The following is an 18,192-nucleotide window of genomic DNA, read 5'->3' as shown; positions in this document are numbered from 1 at the left end:
GATTGAAAAGATCCAGAAGAAATATAAAGAAAACCTTAAAGACTAATTATAAGGTACTCATTAAGGTCAAGCTATTATTACATATATGAAAATATCAGTATTCTTAAAACTCATCATTACTAAGGTAATTTGAAAGAAAGGTTGGAGCTGAATTGTGTATGTTGGGGTGATTCTAAAAAAACAAAATTGGGTAGGAAAAGGTAAAAGGGAGCAATTATATTATAAAAATGGGGCATGAAAGGAAGAACTAACATAGAGGAAGCAGGTGGGGGTGGAGGGCTGGTAATGTTGCAACCTTAACTCTCATCTGAGTTGAGAAGAGGAAACAATATGTACATCTGGAAGGATGTAGAAGTCTTCTGAGCATGTAGAGAGGTCAGAAAATTGGGGGACGGTGGGGGAGGGACTTTCAAAAAATAATAATATTTTTTTCAATTACATATAAAGACATTTTCAACGTTCATTTTTTGAAAGATTTTGAGTACCAATTTTTTTTCCTCCCTGGAAACAACTTGTTACTGATCTGGGAGTCATTCCTGAATTGGCAGTATATGTCAATCCATGGAGCAACAATTAAAGTTGTTAAACAGAACTGAACAATAAAAGAGAAAGATGGCAAACAAAATAACTCCAACCTGAAGCTACTTAAAGAAACTGTTGATTCTGACAAATGAGATGAAAAGGGTATCAACTGGTTACAAGAATTTTATATGTATAACCAACTACCACCAAAAGAACTTTAAAAACACCTTCCTTAGCAAACATAAAGACTAGATTTACAAAGTGCCATCTAGTAGACACTCTCTAAAATAAAATCTTTCCACAATCTGATGGGAGATGGTGAAGATCATGAGCAGCAGTATCCCATCCTAAAACAGAGATAAGCAATACGCATAGTAGCTACTGAAGAGCAGGGTCCCCAGAGATACCCTTTCAGCTCTAGATCGGTAATGACTTAGCAGCTCAAAGTGGAGGCTGATTTGAAGAGGGGAATGTTTTCAGGTCAGGCGGCTGGGGAAGTCCTGCCAACTCCCGGGGTCCAAAGCTTGGTTTACAGGCGTTTACTAAGATCTTACGCCCGCCCAAGCACCATGACCTGGGGCACAGCGATGAGAGGGGTGCGGGAAGAGGGAATCTAACGGGTATTATTAAGCGTCTACTGTGTACAGGGAATCTTGCTAGGCGTTGGAACATATTATATATGCACGTATATACACACAAACATACACATCTACACACAGAGAATCTCCCATTCTTGCCCTTGCTCGCAAAGAGTTTACAGTTTCCTGGAAACGGGGGAGGCTTTCTGGAGGTGGTTTCGCAGGAGCTCTGTTAGAGGGACGGGCATCCTGGGTCTATGTCTCAACCCGCCGGGAATGGGGACTCAAACCCTGGGCCATTGTGCCCTGGAAGAAGGGAGGTAGACGCCCACTAGCAGGACGAAAAGGGAAAGGCCACCACCACCGCCCCTCCCACTCACAGCTTCCACAGATCCTCCCGCCCACTCCTTTGACATCACGTGAAACGAGAGCTTACACCACCCAGCTGCTGGAGGAAAGAGAAGGATCAAAGCGCTCTCTAAGGACAACTGGCAGGATAGCGGGATGGGGAAAAAGGAAAGCAGAAACAGGATCCTCTTATTGGATTCTGGTTGTCACGTGGCAACAAGAGGCCCACAGGCCTGTTATTGGTTGCGTGTGTCACGTGATCAAAGTTTAGGTAGGGATTGATATCGGCTTCCCAGAGACACAGGGAAAGAGAGGAAAAAGCCGCTTATTGACGGTCACAGATCCTGAGGAGAGGAGGGCTGCGAGGAATAGAAGCATTCTATTGGTTGCTCGGGTGTCACATGGCTATAGGGCGGTCACATGAGAGTGGGGGGGTAGGGTGAGGCGCGGTGGGGAGGGTCTGGGCGAGTTTCCGGGACCGGAAGCAGTTTGCCTGCCGATTTTGCCTGCTGCGGTGGCTGCAGCGCGGCCGGTGGGAGCCTGAGGGCCGCGGTCGCGGGTCATGTGACGAGAAAGAGCTCCTGTTGGACGCCGATCCTCTAGATCTGAGCTCCCGGAGCCGGCCCCGGCCATGGGGTGCTGCTATAGCAGTGACAACGAGGACTCGGACCAGGTGCGACCACAGTGGGGGCACGCCGGGAGTCGCTGAGGGGTTCTGGGGGAGGCTATTGGGAGAGGAGCGGGGTCATGGGAGGCCTTGAGGGTGAGGTGCTGGACCGAAGCTGGCAAGGGTCTTGCAGAACTGGGGCAGCTGAGAGAAAAGTCTGGGAACGGTCCTGAGAAGTTGTGGGGGGAAGGCGGTGTGGAACTGAAAGCGAAGGCCTTAGGGAGTGGAGACTAGGGTCTGGGGGAAGAGGCTTCTGAAGGGTTTGGAGGGATGTAGAACCGAGGAGGTGAGGCAGTGCATCTCCTAGAAGAGATATAAGCGGGGAAGAAGGGAGTAGTCACTACCGTGTATTTAGGTTTACAAATCTTGTTACTGATTGTGGAGTGGGGAAAGATTTAGGGGATTGGGGAGGGCGACTGTGGGAACTGAAAGGGATCCCTGTGGTCCTGGAAGGAAGTTTGGGGGGGAGGGCTTGGAAGAAGAGGCATAGTAGAGAGTTGGGGAGGTGGACTAAGGTTCTAGAAGGGCTAGGAGAGGTGGACGGGGATAATCAAAGAAGACAGAATAAAGATGGAGACCCTGGGTGGATTTGTTTGAAGAGATGGAGGCCTGGAGGAAGGGGAAGAAAGAGAGGCTAGAGATGGGGACTCCAGGACTGAAGAGAAGGGGAATGCCACAATTATGGATTGTGAAATGTTTGAAAGTAGAAAAGGAAGCAAATGGAAGAGAGGCAAACAATGAAATTGGGGAGTGGTGGGGTGAGAGATTGGAGCTCCTGGGTGAAGGGATTATTAGGTCAGGAGAGCCAAGAGAAGATGGGTGTGGGAAAGGGATTGAACTCTTTCTAGGTAGTACATTTACAATCTTCACCTTTTCTGTAGTAATAATAATAGTTCCATTTAGATAGTCTTTCACTTACATAGTCCTGTTTTGTCATCATGATAACAGAGATTGGGAAAACCAGTAAACTGTGGCTCAGGAAACCTACCCTCCTATTCCTCTTTATCTCTGCCTCACTTCTAAATGTATGTTATGATCTACAGGCCCTCTCTCCCTCAGTGTTTTCTAGGTTCTTCCCTCCTTTGGGTTCATTTTCTTGTCTTCCCAAACTTCCACGACTTAACCAGTACAACAATACACTTGTCTTTTTCTTTGAATCCCTTGCCCTTTTGTCCTCAAAGCCTCGCGTTTTGCCAAACCCTAACATTGGATGTCTTTACCATCTGTCTTCCCTGCTGTTACTGAACCCCTGCTGAACCTCACTAACTGATCTCAACTGGGCTGTCATCGTTGTTCAGTTGTGTTTGAATCCTGCCCAACTCTTCATGACCCCCTTTTGGAATTTTCTTGGCAAAGATACTGAAGTAGTTTGACATTTCCCTTTCCAGTTCATTTGAAAAATGAAGAAACTGAGGCAAACAGGGTTAAGTGACTTGTCCAAGGACACACAGATAGTGTCTGAGGCTGGATTTGAACTCAGGTCTTCCTGACTCCAGGTGCAGTGCTCTGTTCACTTCACCACCTAGCTGCACTTGGGGCTGTCATTACTGCAAAGCAATTCTTTTACTCTTTCCTAGTAGACTTTTTTTCACACTTCCCACAGTAGCTGTTTCAGACTTTTTTTTCCTCTTCAAGCCTCCTAAGCCATTCCCTCCCTCTCAGCAGAGGATCTCTGCATCATACTCTACTGAGAAAGCAGAGGTAATTCACTGTAAATTCCCTCTTCACCATTCTGGATTTCAAAACCCCTTGTTTATCCTTTTCCCCACACACTCATTTTTTTTTTTTGCTCCTTTGCTGCTGTCTCTAATAAATCTCCTCAGTCAAGTGTTGGTCTCGTGCCCTTGATCCTATCCCTCTTTCCTCTGACAGATTGCCCCCTTAATCAACCCATCTCTAAGTCTCAATCTCATCCTTTGTTGTCTCCTTCCCTGCTGCCTACAAACATACCCACATCCTTAAAAAACCTTCACTCAACTCTACCATTATCTCATGGTATAATTCTCTTCCCTTCCTCAGCTAAATTTCTAGTAAAAGCAATGTATAATTGTTATCTTGATTTCTCATTTCACAATTCTCTTTAACCTGGCTTCCAATCTCATCATTCTACTAAAACTTTTCAGAGATTCCCAATTATAAGAATTTCTTAATTGCCAAATCTCATGGCTTTTTCTCGGTCATCCTTCTTGAACCATCTGGATTGTTCCCTCCCAAGTATTCTTTCTTCCTTGCATTTTCTGACCCTAGTCTCTCATGCTCTCCTCTCACCCATAAGCGCCTTTGCTGAATCATATATGTCCCAACCTCTATGTTGTGGGTGATACTGAAAGCTCTGTTTTTTGCCTTTCTCCCCCTTATATTCTCAGGCATACCCATCAGCTCCCAGGTATGGGTTCAACTAACTGGCATATCTCTATTCAGATGACTTCCAGATCTGTATATCCAGGCCTAGTCCCTCTTTTCAGGGCCAATTTCTCATCCCTGTCATTTAAACATTTTCAACTGGATGTTCCTAGGCATCTCAAGTTCAACATTTTTCAGGAAAAAACTCATTGTCTTTACTTCTCCATTCCCCCAAACCCTCTACTTCCTAATATTCCTGTTTCTTTCCACAGTATTTACTCAATGCCTCCCATCACCCAGGGCTGCAACCTCAAGGTCTTCCTTAATTCTCTCTAACCCCACATAACCAGTTCATTACCAAGTCTTGTTAATTCTACCTCCGCATCTTTTGTTCCTTTCTCTCTATTCATACTTCAATCACCATAACATATTTCTCCCAGTCAAATGTAAGTTTGACTGAAGGGACTGTTTCATTTTAAAATGTGTATCCCTAACACCTAGCACAGCACCTGACACATAGAAGACCCTTAATAATGCTTGTTGAATGAATAGAGCTGCTCAGTAGCAGACCCGAAACTATTATTCAGGTCTCCTGATTTCTAGGCCAGTTCATATCCCCCACAAAAGCATTCAAATATTATTTCAATGTCCCCCTCCATGGGAGGGGATTAAGTATAAAAATAATTTTATGAATAAAATAGAGGTTGAGGGATAGGAAGTTGAGAAGTGGATATAGGAGCAAAGCAAAGGAATGTGGGAGCAGAAAAGGTGAATTTGGGGGGGACAGGAATTTGGAGAGGAGTGGAGACCAAGGGATACTGGGACTTGTGCTCTGTGTCTTGGAGGACTAAAACAGAGAGAATAGCTTGGGGCTGAGGCCTATGACTTGGGAGGATGAGTCCTAAAAGGAAGCGGAGGCTTGAAGAATATACACTGGGCCAGGGTATGGAAGATGTGGGGTCTGAGACTTGAGAGGGGGTAGAGAAGAACTGAAGAGCTGAGGCTTGGATGGAACAGAAAGTCTCAAGTCTTGGATTCTGATATTTCTTTCCCTGACCTTTCAAGAATTAGCTCCCCAGCCAAAGTATGGAGGATTTCCACTTTACCAAGTGCACATAGCTAGTTATATTACATTTCTGTGTTCATAGGATCATAGATCTAGAGTTGGAAAGAACATGGTCCAGTCCATTTTGTTGTTGAGTCGTTTTTCAGTCATATCCCACTCTTCATGATCCTATTTGGGGTTTTCTTGGCAGAGATGCTGGATTAGTTTGCCATTTTCCTCTCCAGCTTGTTTTACAGATGAGGAAACTGACGCAAACAGGGTTAAATGACTTGCCCATGGTCACACAGCCACTAAGTGTCTGAAGACAGCTTTGAACTTAGGAAGATGAGCCTTCCTGACTCCAGGGCCAGCTCTCTATCCACTGAACCACCTAGCTGCCCGTTGTTATTAAAATAAGCTCCCCTTATTTTGCAGATGAGGAAACTGAGGCTCAAAGAAGTTGAATGACTTGACCAGGTTTACACAGGTTTAAGAGCCAGGCAGGTTTTGAACCTGTGTCCTGTGATTCCAGAGCCAGTGCTCTTCCATTATTTTATGCTGCTTTCTTCAACCGATGTGAAGTACAAAGGGCAGCATCTTATGTGGGTAAATTGAAGTCAGGCAAGACTTGTTTCCCTCAGAGTGTTCCTAATGATCCTGACCAGCCCTGACCTTGAGTAAATTCGGACCTTCCTTGGGAGTCTCTTTATTTTTGCCTGCTCATCACTTGTCTCAGGGGTTGATTTCTGGAGCATTCTCTCAAGTAAGACTTAGGGTAACTTGGTTTTGATCACTCTTTTCCCCTGGACATTGCCAGTCATGGGAAATTTGATTCCCTTCCTGTGGCAGCCTGTTTCATTGAAGACCAGACTGTTCTTTATTGGACCAACATGTGCATTTTTGTGACTTCCTTTGATTTGGTCCTCCTACTGCTTTTTGAGGCCATGTAGAATAAGTCTGTCTCTCCTAAGACAGTTCTGTAGATCTGCTAAGGGTAATTATGTGCCCTTTGAGTCTTTCCTTGTCCTGGCTAAACATCTCTAAACCTTCAAACTCTTAATATATAGCCCAAAGCTCCTTTTCAGTCCTTGTCACTCTCTTGGACAGTTTGTTACTGTCTTTGCCCAGATCCAAACATAGTTCTTAGATGGAGAGAGACCAGGGTGGAGGTCAGCATGACTCTCACCTCCCCTATCCTCTGAATGCAGCTCAAGCAGGAAGCGTTCATTTTTTGTCATGCTGGTCTTGCTGCCTGACATGAGTTTGTAGTCACCTAAATTTTTTTCATGTAAACTGATGCCAATCTTAGTCTCTCCCTATCTTGTAAGGATTTTTTTTTTGCTTGTTTTGCATCTCTGTGCAATTCTTGATCCCATTTGCCTTCTGGAGCCCCAGGAATGTTCTTTCCTTTTTACCTAGGACAGTGTAAACAGACCAAGGAAATCCTGTCTAAGTCTGATTCTGAGGGAACTATAATAATTTCCAGATCCTTTGAGTCCTCCAAGTTCTACGTCTCTGACCAGTCCTGGTATCTTGAAGCTTCTAGTCTCTTTAGTCTTATGATATCCTTTCATTGTTACTACCACCATTAATTAAACAAAGAAATATTTACTTAGTTATTAGCCTACTTGCCCTGTGTAGAGCTTTGCTTGAGGAACCATAGGGTTTAGATAGCATTCCCTATTCTTATGAAGAATGTTAGTCCAGTGGGGGCTGGGGGGAGACAAATACAGACAGCTAATTCACAATAGGTGAGCTCAGGAATGCTCCGTGAGATCCAATGAAGATCTCTCCCTTTGGACATTTTCTGCTTCCTCATCCTGATCAGCAGTGAGTTCCAGGCTTGATGTGATCTTGCTGGGTGAGGAGGTTCTGAGAGCATGATGAAGTTGGGAGAAGTACAGCTGGGTGGGAACGACCAACTGTCACACAGGCTACAAAAGCTTCCTTACAATAAGCTACAAGAAACTACTAAGGGTATTTGTCTCATTGCATTAAAAACCTTTGGTGCCTTCTTACAGGATCATAAGATTGGATTTGCAAAGAACATTAGGAATATGTAGTAAAAAATAATATTGGACTGGGTATCAGGAGACCTGGGTTCATATCCCGATTCTAACATTTAATTGATATGTGACAAGGCAAGCCTCTCTGATCCTGGTTCTTTGTCCTCATCAGTAAAATGGGGGTGAATATCTGCTCTACCTACCTCACAGGGTTGTTTTGGGGAAAGCACTTTTAAAACTTAAAGAGCTCCAGAAATGTGTTTTGTTTACACCCACCCCCTTGATAAGTGAGGAAACTGAGTTGCAGAGAAAGGAAGTATAGCTGAGCTTTGATTCATGAAATCCAAACTGCTCAGGCAGTAATTCAAGGAATCTTCCAATTAGCTCCAGCCTATCCTCAACTTTTAGATTTAGAACTGAAATGGTCCTGAAAGGTCATCTAATCCAACCTCACCTCTTAGATGAGAAAACTAAGGAGGCCTGAAAAGGTGTGAATTGACTGGCTCAGTTCCCATAGGCAGTAGTAAGTAGCAGAACTGTGAGATTACAAAGTAAGTTCTTACTGCTTTGAGCCAGCCTGATCATCTCTATTGTCCTTGGTCATCCAGATATGTCGTCAGTGGCCCTGCCTCTCGGCCATTTGCCTATGCCATGTGTGCTTCTGACCCTGGAGAGTGTCACCTCTGTTTGAATCCTACTCTCGCCTTTAAGGCCCAACTCAAACTCCTGGAGAGAGGCCTTACTACCACAGAATACAGTAAAGTGTGTTAAGTGTCCATAGCATATTAAGTCCCTGCTACGTGACAGACACTGTGCTAAGTGCTAGAGACACAAAGGCAAAAAAGAGTGCCTGCTTCCAACGAGCTCACAATCTAACAAGGGAGGCAGTGTGCAATTATGTACATCTACAGGGTAAATTGGAGATAATCTCAGAGGGAAGGCACTAGTATTAAGGGTGATTGGGAAAGGCTTCTTGTAAGCAGGTTTTTGAAGGGATCCAGGGAAACCAAGAGGTGATGAGGAGTGAGAGGATTTGAGACATGGGGGGACATCCACTGAAAATACATGGTGTACAAAGCTGGATCCAGTGTCACCGGGTCTCAGAATATATGGAAGGGAGTAAAGTATAGGATGAGAAAGAGAGGAAGGGGCCAGGTAATGGAGGGCTTTAAAAGTCAGATAAGGGATTTTATATTTGATCCTGGAGGTAATAGGGAGTCACTAGAACTGATTGAATAGGAGAGTGACATGGTCAGACTTGCACTTTAGGAAGATCAGTTTGATAGCAGAGTGAAGAATGGACTGAGTGGGGAGAGATTTTAGGCAGGGAGACCATCAGAAGGCTTTGCAGTAGTCTTGGCATGAGGTAAGGGCCTACATCAGTGGTGGCAGTGTCAGAGGAGAGAAAGGAGTGTATTCAAAAAGTGTTAGAAAGGTAGACGGGCTTTGGCAATAGATTGGATATGGGGGTGAGAGTGAGAAATCAAAGATGATACTTGGGTTTCGAACTTGGGGGATTGGGAGGATGATGATATCCTTGATAGTGACAGGGTAAAGTTAGCAAGAGGAGACAGTTTGGGAGGAAAGAAAGTGAGTTCAGTTTTTGATATGTTGAGTTTAAGGTGTCTAAAGGATATTCAGTTGGAGATGTGAGCCTGGAGGTCAGGAGAGGTATTAGTGCTGAACACATAGTTCTAAAGAATCATCTACATCTGGGCTGTCCGCCTGAGTGCGATTTATGTCCCCAGCCTATGTAGAAATTTACATAAATGCTTTAGTAAACGAAGGAAGCTGAGCTACAGCAGAGCTCTCACTAAAATGGCAAATCAAAATATATTGTCCATTGTTGCAGTAAAAACCTAAAGTTGGACAACCCTGATCTACATGAAGATTATATTTGAATCCATGGGAGCTGATGAGATAACCCATAGTATAGAGGGAGAAAAGGACCCAGGACAGAGTGTTGGGGGGATACTCATAGTTAACAAGTATGACTTGAATGAATATTCAGCAAAGGAGGCAGAAAAGGATTGATCAGACAGGTAGCAGGAAAACCAGGAGAGAGCAGTATCACAAAAAAAAATTAGGAGTATTGAGAAGGTGATCCACAGTGTCAAAGGTTGCAGAAAGATCAAGAAGTATAAGGATTGAGAAAAAGCCATTAGATTTGGCAGTTAAAAGATCATTGGTGACTTGGAGAGAACTGATTCAGTTGAATGACAAAGTAGGAATATAGACTACAGTCAAAAAGAGAGTGAGAGAAAAGGAAGTAGGGGAGACACTCATTGTACATGGCCTTCTCAAGGAGTTTATCCACAAAAGGGAAGCAGTGGGATGATCCATGGCCAGGATCAAGTGAGAGTTTTTTGAGGTTGGGGGGAGACATGGCTATGTTAGGAGGCCATAAGGAAGGAGTCAGTGGACAAGAAGATATTCAAGATCAGTGAGAGAGTGGGGTCATGGAAGGGGTCATACTTTACCAAAGGTGGGATGGAGTAAGATCACTTGTGCGTCTAGAGGGGTTGGCTTTGGCAGGGAGAGTGGCCACATCTTATGAGATAAGTGTGGGGAAGGCATCTGAATGATGTGAGATAAGGTGGAAGGGAGAAGAGGAAGCTCTTGGTGAATGACTTTTAACTAATGAAATGGGATAAAACTGACTCTAGTGAATTGGATAGTGAATTGATTTGGGAGATGTAAAAGGGTTGCTTTGCAGCAGTGAGGGCCCAAATGAGATTATGTAGTATGAATTTGCAGTGGGCTCAGTCAGCCTGGTTTTGTGATTTTTCTCCAGTTTCATTCTGTAGTGTGAATGGGAAAAAAAGGCAGTGAATAGTAGGAGTAATCCAGGGCTAAGGCTTGACAAGACAAGAAGACTGACAGGATAAATAGGTAAGGTAGTAAAGGGACAGTATAGAGTTGACCTAGGAGGTCAAGGTATGGAATGGAAGAATGTAGCCAGCGCAGGGGTGATGGCCTGGGAAAGAAGGGGTAGAAGGATTGGAGGTTATATAGTGAGGATGAAGAACAGAGTTGTAGCTTATAAGCCAGAGGTAGAGGTGGAATGACAACAGATTATGATTAGATGAATACATGTCTCTTGGCTCCGAGTGGACTATGTTAAGAGTTGAAAAGGATTGTAGTTCTGCCTCATTTTATAGGTGAGGAGACGGATAAAGTGAAGGGATTTAACTAAAGTCATGTGAGAGGGAAGGGATTAACTCATGTCCTGTAGTGTCCTACAAAGGGGGTGGGTCCAGTATGTATGTTCTTTTTCATGGTTTGATGACCAGACTTGTTAGAATCACAGAATTGCAGAGCTCTAAGGAACCTTACAGTTCATCTTCTCCAATTTTTACCTGAATAGGAATCCCCAACAAGTGATCATCTAGGTTCTACTTGCATTTTTCCAGGGACAGAGAATGCACAACCTCATGAACTCAATTTTATTATTTATTATGAAACAGCTTATTCTATTTTTGGACAGCCCTTATTGTTAGGAAGCTTTTCCTTATATGAAGCCAGTCTGCCTTTGCAATTTCCACCCACCAATCCTAGTTATGCCTTCTGTATCTAAGCGGAACAAGCTTGCTTCCTCTTTCCTATTGCAGTCCTTCACTATATATAGATAGATAAAGCATTTATTAACCACTCTATGCCAGACACTGTTATGAGCTGGGGATACAAGTACTTGCAATGAAGACAGTCCCTAACCTTAAGGAGCTTACATTCTAATGGGGGAAAACAACAGGGAAGGGAAATGGCAGTAAGAATGTGGCAATGGGTCGGGAAGGGCCAAGGAGGCCCATGGGGGAGTGGATGTGGGCCAGGAATACAGGTGGCATAACGAGGAAGGGAGATGCAAAACTCTCAGCTGCATGTTTCTTAGGTTGTACAAAACAGGAGAGAAATTTTGGTGAGGGGAGGGGTGGGGTAGGGCGACTGTGACAGCTGTCTTCAAATATCTAAAGGGCTGTTAGGTAGAAGAGGGATTAGACGACTTCTGTTTGTCTCCAGAGGGCATGCCAGTCTCGGAGCCATGGGAGGAGCTGTTTGAGGAAGATTTCTTAACTTCCTCTCAGCACTGGCCCAATAGGCAGCCTGAGGAAAGAGTCCCTGGAGGCTTTGAAGTAGAAGCTTGGTGATTACTTATCAGGGCTGTTGTGGAGGGATCTGTTTTGGTATAGATTGAATTGGCTTCCCCCCAAGACACTTTCCAACCTGGAGATCTAGAGAGGACTAGCTCAGATTGCGGTATCACAGCCAAATGGAATTTGGGGGTAAGGAGAAGTTGAGTCATTTTGTGTACCTCATGTCCAATCTGGTACTGACCCTCCCCTGTTCCCATTTAGGATCGAGAGGAGCGGAAGCTACTTCTGGACCCCAGCAGTCCCCCAACCAAGACCCTAAATGGAGCAGAACCCAACTACCACAGCCTGCCTGCAGCCCGTACAGATGAGCAGGCCCTGCTGTCTTCTATCCTTGCCAAGACAGCCAGGTGAGAGTGGAAGGAGCTGTGTCTGCTCCAGTCCCCTTTACCTGTAGGATAAGGAATACTATCCTGGTTCTGTGTTCAACTCAGAGGAACCGTTCTTTACCCCACCGCCCTTGCATATATAACTATAACTTTTCTCCTCCCTAAAGCATACATACATACATGTATGTGTGTGTGTATGTATATATGTATATATATTAGCATACTTGTTCTAGTTGTTTTCTTATCCCTTTACTAATATGTATGCTGGGCAGGTCTTTTCCAAACATCTTCCTTCAGAGCTGAGTACTTAGTTAAGGGTCATTTAGCTGGGAATGAGTGACAGGGTAACAAATCCTTGATCCCTTGAGTGTTTGAAAAAGGACTGTGGACAGAGGCTTCCCTGGTAGAGGCTCTAGAGCAGGGCTTCTTTTTTTTAATTAATTTTGTTTTTAGCTTTCAACATTCACTTATAAGTTTTAAGTTTCTCCCCCTCCCTCTGCAAGACAGCTACAACCTGATTTAGGCTCTACATATACGTTCCTATTGGACATTTTCACATTAGTCATGTTGTATAGAAGAATTATAACAAATGGGAGAAACCATGAGAAAGAAAACAAAACAAAATAGTCTGCTTTGCTCTGCATTCCAACTCCATAGTTCTTTCTCTGGATGTGGATGGTATTTTCCATTATGAATCCTTTGGAAAAGTTTTAAGTCCTTGCGTTGCTGAGAAGGGCTAAGTTTATCAAAGTCAGTCATCGCACAGTGTGGCTGTTACTGTGTACAACATTCCCCTGGTTCTGTAGAGCAGGGCTTCTTGACCAGTTTTTTGTGCTATGGACCATGTTGGCAGGGTGGTAAAGCCTGTAGATATCTCAGAATAATTTTTAAAGCTATATTCATAATTAAAGGAAATGTTAAATTACAGCTAGAGGTTAGTGAAAGATGCTTTTTTTTTTCAATATCCAAGTTCACAGATCAACTGACATCTGTCCATGGAGCCCAGGTTAAGAACCCTTGCTCTAGAACCTAAGGAATCCCCTGGGGTAGGTGTGGGAGAGGAAGTGAGGCCCCAGTCCCTATCTCCCACCCAGGCTAGAGGAATCTAGTGTGCATAATGGAGGTCTTTCCAGTCCTCTGCCACCCTGCTTTGACTGATGCGTGAATAAATTGGGGTGAATTGTTGAATTCCACATAGAGATTCCAGGATCTTTTCATCCATTTCTAGCCAGCCTTGCTGAAGTCTCAGTTATCTTTTTCCGTAGCAACATCATTGATGTATCGGCAGCAGATTCCCAGGGCATGGAGCAGCATGAGTACATGGACCGAGCGAGACAATACAGGTGAGGAGAATTAAGGACAAGGTAACAGTAGCTTCCTTTGTAGTCTCTCTGTCCCCTCTGCCTCAGGCTCTGAAACCTCTGACTCATTAGCTCTGTAGTCTTCAGATAATCGAGTGAGTCAGTTAGTCTGAGCCCTTGCCTGTAGAATTAGGGGGTTAGACTAGATCTCTGCTAGGTCCCTTCTAAGTCTTTGAAACGAATTGCCCATTTGTTCATCCCCCCACCCTGGGAATGGAAACAGGCCAAAAGAAGTTAAGGTTTTCATGAGGTCATAGAGTTGAGCTGAGAATGGAACACTGACTGGTCTGCTAAACTCCAGGGCAGGAGCTAGATTTATCCCATTTCCTGATTGTGGAAGAAAGTGATGAGGAATACAGAGGACCTATGCCTTCTCTTGTGCTTCTCCCCTGTAGTACCCGCCTGGCTGTCCTGAGCAGTAGCTTGACTCACTGGAAGAAGCTGCCACCACTGCCATCACTCACCAGCCAGCCCCACCAAGTGCTTGCCAGTGACCCTGTCCCCTTTGCAGATTTGCAGCAGGTGAGGCCATATCTTTTGCCTTTTTCTTCCCTTACCTAGGCCAGCTCCATTTTTGCTTTCCCATTAACTCCACCCAAGGTGATTACCCTTTTCCCTCCTTGCTTATCCAGGCTGTTTCAACTTCCTGGTTACATGGTTACAGTTTAGGTGTTATTAGGGTAGGGGTTGTTTCCTTCTTTTGGGAGTTCTCTTCCTTGGCAGCCTTTGGGAAGTGGGTGGAGAGAAGAGGAGGAGATAGCACCAGCAAAGAGGGGAAGACAAATGGCTGAAAGAGGGATATCATACACTATACCCTGCCCCTCTCCTCCCTTTGTATTTTTTTTGTTTGATTTTGGAACCACCCCCTGCCCCAGTATTTTTCTCATGTGCCTTACATTCTTTTATTCACTACTCTACCAGACAGTATTTGTAATTTTTGTAACTGCCTTTTTCTTGTAACTTTAGGTCTCCAGAATAGCTGCTTATGCCTATAGTGCACTTTCTCAGATCCGAGTCGACGCAAAAGAGGAGTTAGTCGTGCAGTTTGGGGTCCCGTGAGGATAATTTCTGGAGATCTCTCCCTTGTTTCCACCTTCCTTTCCCCTTATTTCTTCCTGCTTGTACAGAAACCTAACTTACTACTAATCACAGACGAGAAATTACCACAGGAATCCAGAGGTGTTTGGGGACCTCATGTTCACACACAATTTAAGTTCCCAAGAAGCCTTTGTGCCATGTGGCCCTGGCTGAATACTTTGTGGGGAGGATCTATGATGGTTTTGCCACTTGGGGGGGTGGGGGGGGGAGGCAGAGCTAGAAGAGTGGGAAGATAGGGATTTGGATATGAATTATTATTTCATGATTGGGGGTGGTGGGTAGGAAGAGATTTAGCTTCCTTGAGATCACCCTTCTGTGTTGGGGCTTGAACTGATATTAAGGGACTAAGAACTAAATTGGTTGTTTCTATTTCTCACACCCAGTTTTTACATGTTTGATCCTTTAATTTTATTTGTTTTGGTTTGCCACCCTCCATAAAGGACATCTATCCATCCTGGCTCCAGCCCTTCTGTCCTTATCCTTACTCTGCCAACTTCCCACTTCTTGTACAGCTTGAAAGTTAACTAGATGCCATTGCAGGGATAATAGCAAGAGGGGCTCAAAGGGGCACAATGAGCTCCAACTGAGGTCTTAACATTCTTTGGCCTTTGGAAATGGTCACCATCATTAAGATTGGTTCTGTATAATCACATAAAGTATTGGGGGGGGGCCACCTGTCAGGTTAGATGATGCCCTTTGAGAGTTTCTAGGTATCTATTGATCAAATTTCAGGCTTCAAGATAGCAAGGTGGGACACAGGCCAGATTCTGCCTCCTTAGGTATGCTTGGGGCTAGGTGGTGGTGTGCTATCTGAGTTACTGTCTACTCTGCCCACCTTTTGAAGGGCACCTCAATGCGCAGCTGAGGGACTCAAGCCCCCTAGAACAGCTCATTTCCTTTATTGCTAAACTAAGTGTCAAGGGAGAGGGTACCAGAGTCTTAGGGGCTTTGGGGCCTTAGCATGGATAGAGAGTTATCAAAAATTATCCCGTTTAAATCGGACCTTCTTGGGCTTGACATTCATTCGTCTCCAAACAGTGGCTGTGATCCGGTCTTGCTTGGTGACACCACTGAAGTCAAAGGTAGTAATTCGGGGTAGGATGGACAACACATATTGCCTGCAGGGAGGATATAGGATTTCGGGCTCCCCAGAGTGGATAGAAAGAGGAAAGAGTCATATTGGCGGGGGGTGGGGTGGGAGGTGGGGTTGGATATGAATCCAGGGCCACTTAACCATGTACCCCAAAGAGTTACTAACATTTTCCTCTCTATATTGGCTTCTTCAGTTGTAAGACCAAAGTGACCCTGGAGACAATCAGGGTAGAAGTAGGGTGTGACTACTGCCATTCTTCTCCAAAAATACCTAAGAGAATTAGCATCTGCAGCCAGTGTGTGATGGGGTGGGAAGCTACATCACTGGAATGACTTCTCAGTCCCATAAATTCCACTCACTGAGTCTTTTGCCATTCTCAGATGTGATCACTTAGGAATCTTTCCCACCCACTCCCAATCAAGGTCACTCTCCATTCTAGGCCTTAAAGGAGTTTCACATGGGCCTTTTTTTTTTTTCCCATTCCACTCCCTTCCCTCAAGTGACCACAGATTTGGCCACAGATTACCTCCTTTGGAGAACAGGGTGTAAGGTTCCCTTTCTATCTACAACTTGTGCTGTCCCCTCAGTCTGTACTTAAGGGGGTGAGGCTCCTGAGCCCTCTGTTCCCTTTCCTTGGGGGTGTCAGGGCAGGGGTATTACCTGTACCCTTTCTCCTCCTCTATCGGGTTCCCGTGGAGGGTCAAGCTCCGTAGCTTGGCAAGACTTGACAGCTTATCCACTTCTGTCAGGTGAAGGATGCAGTTGCCATGGAGATAAAGGACACTTAAGTTGAAGAAAGTGGTCAGCACCTGATGGGTGAGGAAGGGACACAGCACGAGATTGAGTAGGATCCAGTGGCCAGTTTATGGAGGTGGCAGGAGACTTGGGGGATCTAGTCTTGAGAAGCAGGGGGTGTTCTTTTCCTTAGAATCCACTGTGTGGGTGACCTGACCCCGTCTATGGTAGAGGCTTCTGGAGACTAAGAAGCAGTATGGTCTGGTGAAGAAAAGATGGGAGGCAGGAGATTTCTGCCACCTACTCCATGCATTTCTCATTACTTGAGTGTTCACTATTTTCCTTACAACAACCTTGTGAGGACGTAGTGCAAGAACACCATCCCCATTTAGAAGTCAGGAAACAGGCTCATATCAAGGGTGGTCATGTACTCATACGACAGAGGGTGTGGTCTCCTGACATGACAATCCATGTTTTCCCCACTCCATTCTACTGCCTCAGCTACCTCTTAGGGCTAAGTCTCTTAACCTTTGTTTCCTTGTTACAAAATAAGTCATATCCCTGGTGGTTTGATGTTTACAAAGCACTTTCTTCAAAAGGGCCCTGTGAGGTAGGTGGTGCAGCAGTACCTTCTCCATTTTAGAGATGAGGGATTTAATTTCACAAACATTAAGTGACTTATGTACATAATACATTAGAAACATAAGACTTGGAAAGGTCAAGTAATTTGCACCAGTCACATATGTAGGGAAGGGTGAATTTCGGAATCAGACTCAGATTTAGGCCTCATTAAGATCTCTCCCAGCCCCCCAAATTCTAATTCTTTTACTCTTCCTCTGACATATCCAGAGGAGAAAACTTAGGCACAGGATGAATTCTGAAGTCAAGGGCCATTTTACACTACTTTTTCTTTCTCTTTTCCCGATGTGTAGTGCCTAGTATGATCTTTGCCTTATAGTAAGTGCTAGAGTCTTCCTCAGTAGTGGTAGTGTTGGGTACCCATTTCTAAACTGTTTATGATGGCCCACACTGAGAAACTTGGGGGGTGTGGGGTGGGGGAGAACAAAAGGAGACGGTTCTCACTACTTCTATCATTTCTCTTGCACATCATTGATGTTTCCTCTTGGGATCGTCCTCCTCCCCCCGCCTGCAGCCCCTGTTTCACCTGGCATTCTCTTCCCTCCCCTGGGGACTTAGGCACCTACGGGGTCGATGTTGGGCAGGTCGTTGAAGGATAGGTCGATCCAAGCCAGGTTCTGGGGATGCTCCAGCAGCTGCGACATAGTCTGACTGAAGTCCGCGAGGTCATTAAGCACATTGTTGTTAATGCGCACGGCCTGGGTCAGTGACTTACCCTGCTTAGAATGCTTCACTGGCCGGAGCCCAATCCTGGGCTCCTCACTTATCAAGTCTGCAGGGACAGATTGTGAAGAGTGAAATTAGCCTGGAGCTCCCAGGCAAGGGCCCTCTCCTTCCCATCTCAGTCTGAGGCCAGCCAGGACTGGGAAGAACCCAGAACTGCTGTTCAGGGTCACGATCAGCTGCCGTATACTATTCCTTCCAAAGCTATGTTGCCACAGGCTGTGTTATCATGAGTCCAGCAACCAGAGTGAGATAGATTGTTTTCTGCCCTGGTCAGGACTCACCTGGAATTTAATTCTGGAAACCCAGTCTTAGGAAGAACATGGACAAGTAAAGGAATGGAAATGGGGCCAGATAAGGACTAAAGTAAGTGAGGAAGTTTATCCTGGGGAAGATTGGGTTGGGGGACAGGTAGCCCTCTTGTGTCAGAAAGAGGAATTAAATGTGTGTGAGCCCAGAACTGGACCCATTGTGGGGAGCATAACAGAAAGGGCATTAAGTTTGGAATTGGACCCATTTGGATCTGAACCCTGCTAGAGCTAGCTCTCTGACTTTGA

General features: G+C 45.0%; 2 protein-coding genes across 2 annotated transcripts in view; one reads left to right on the top strand and one right to left on the bottom strand.

Annotated features, from left to right (window-relative positions):
• Positions 1-18,192, bottom strand: part of LOC118836659 — a 34,460-nt gene that overhangs the window by 8,249 nt on the left and 8,019 nt on the right. Inside the window, 4 exon segments of the mRNA XM_036743890.1 lie at positions 1,942-2,173; positions 15,423-15,563; positions 16,199-16,347; positions 17,479-17,684. Coding sequence (XP_036599785.1) covers positions 1,942-2,173; positions 15,423-15,563; positions 16,199-16,347; positions 17,479-17,684 — 728 coding nt within the window.
• On the top strand, positions 1,875-14,902 carry LAMTOR1 (late endosomal/lysosomal adaptor, MAPK and MTOR activator 1). The gene is made up of 5 exons (XM_036742519.1): positions 1,875-2,121; positions 11,862-12,007; positions 13,252-13,329; positions 13,743-13,869; positions 14,314-14,902. Exons 1-5 carry the CDS (start codon positions 2,080-2,082, stop codon positions 14,404-14,406), a joined length of 486 nt encoding a protein of 161 aa, XP_036598414.1. The 5' UTR covers positions 1,875-2,079; the 3' UTR covers positions 14,407-14,902.

The sequence above is a fragment of the Trichosurus vulpecula genome, chromosome 2, assembly GCF_011100635.1.
Source record: "Trichosurus vulpecula isolate mTriVul1 chromosome 2, mTriVul1.pri, whole genome shotgun sequence".
NCBI classification, from domain to species: domain Eukaryota; kingdom Metazoa; phylum Chordata; class Mammalia; order Diprotodontia; family Phalangeridae; genus Trichosurus; species Trichosurus vulpecula.
This window is presented reverse-complemented; position numbering and strand designations above follow the sequence as displayed.

What these genes read in the sequence shown, in the direction of transcription:
- LAMTOR1 (XM_036742519.1), top strand. Translation starts at nt 2,080, where the DNA reads ATGGGGTGCTGCTATAGCAGTGACAACGAGGACTCGGACCAG. An exon ending in ACAACGAGGACTCGGACCAG is followed by an intron (nt 2,122 to 11,861) that starts GTGCGACCACAG and finishes GTTCCCATTTAG; the next exon opens with GATCGAGAGGAGCGGAAGCT. An exon ending in ATCCTTGCCAAGACAGCCAG is followed by an intron (nt 12,008 to 13,251) that starts GTGAGAGTGGAA and finishes CTTTTTCCGTAG; the next exon opens with CAACATCATTGATGTATCGG.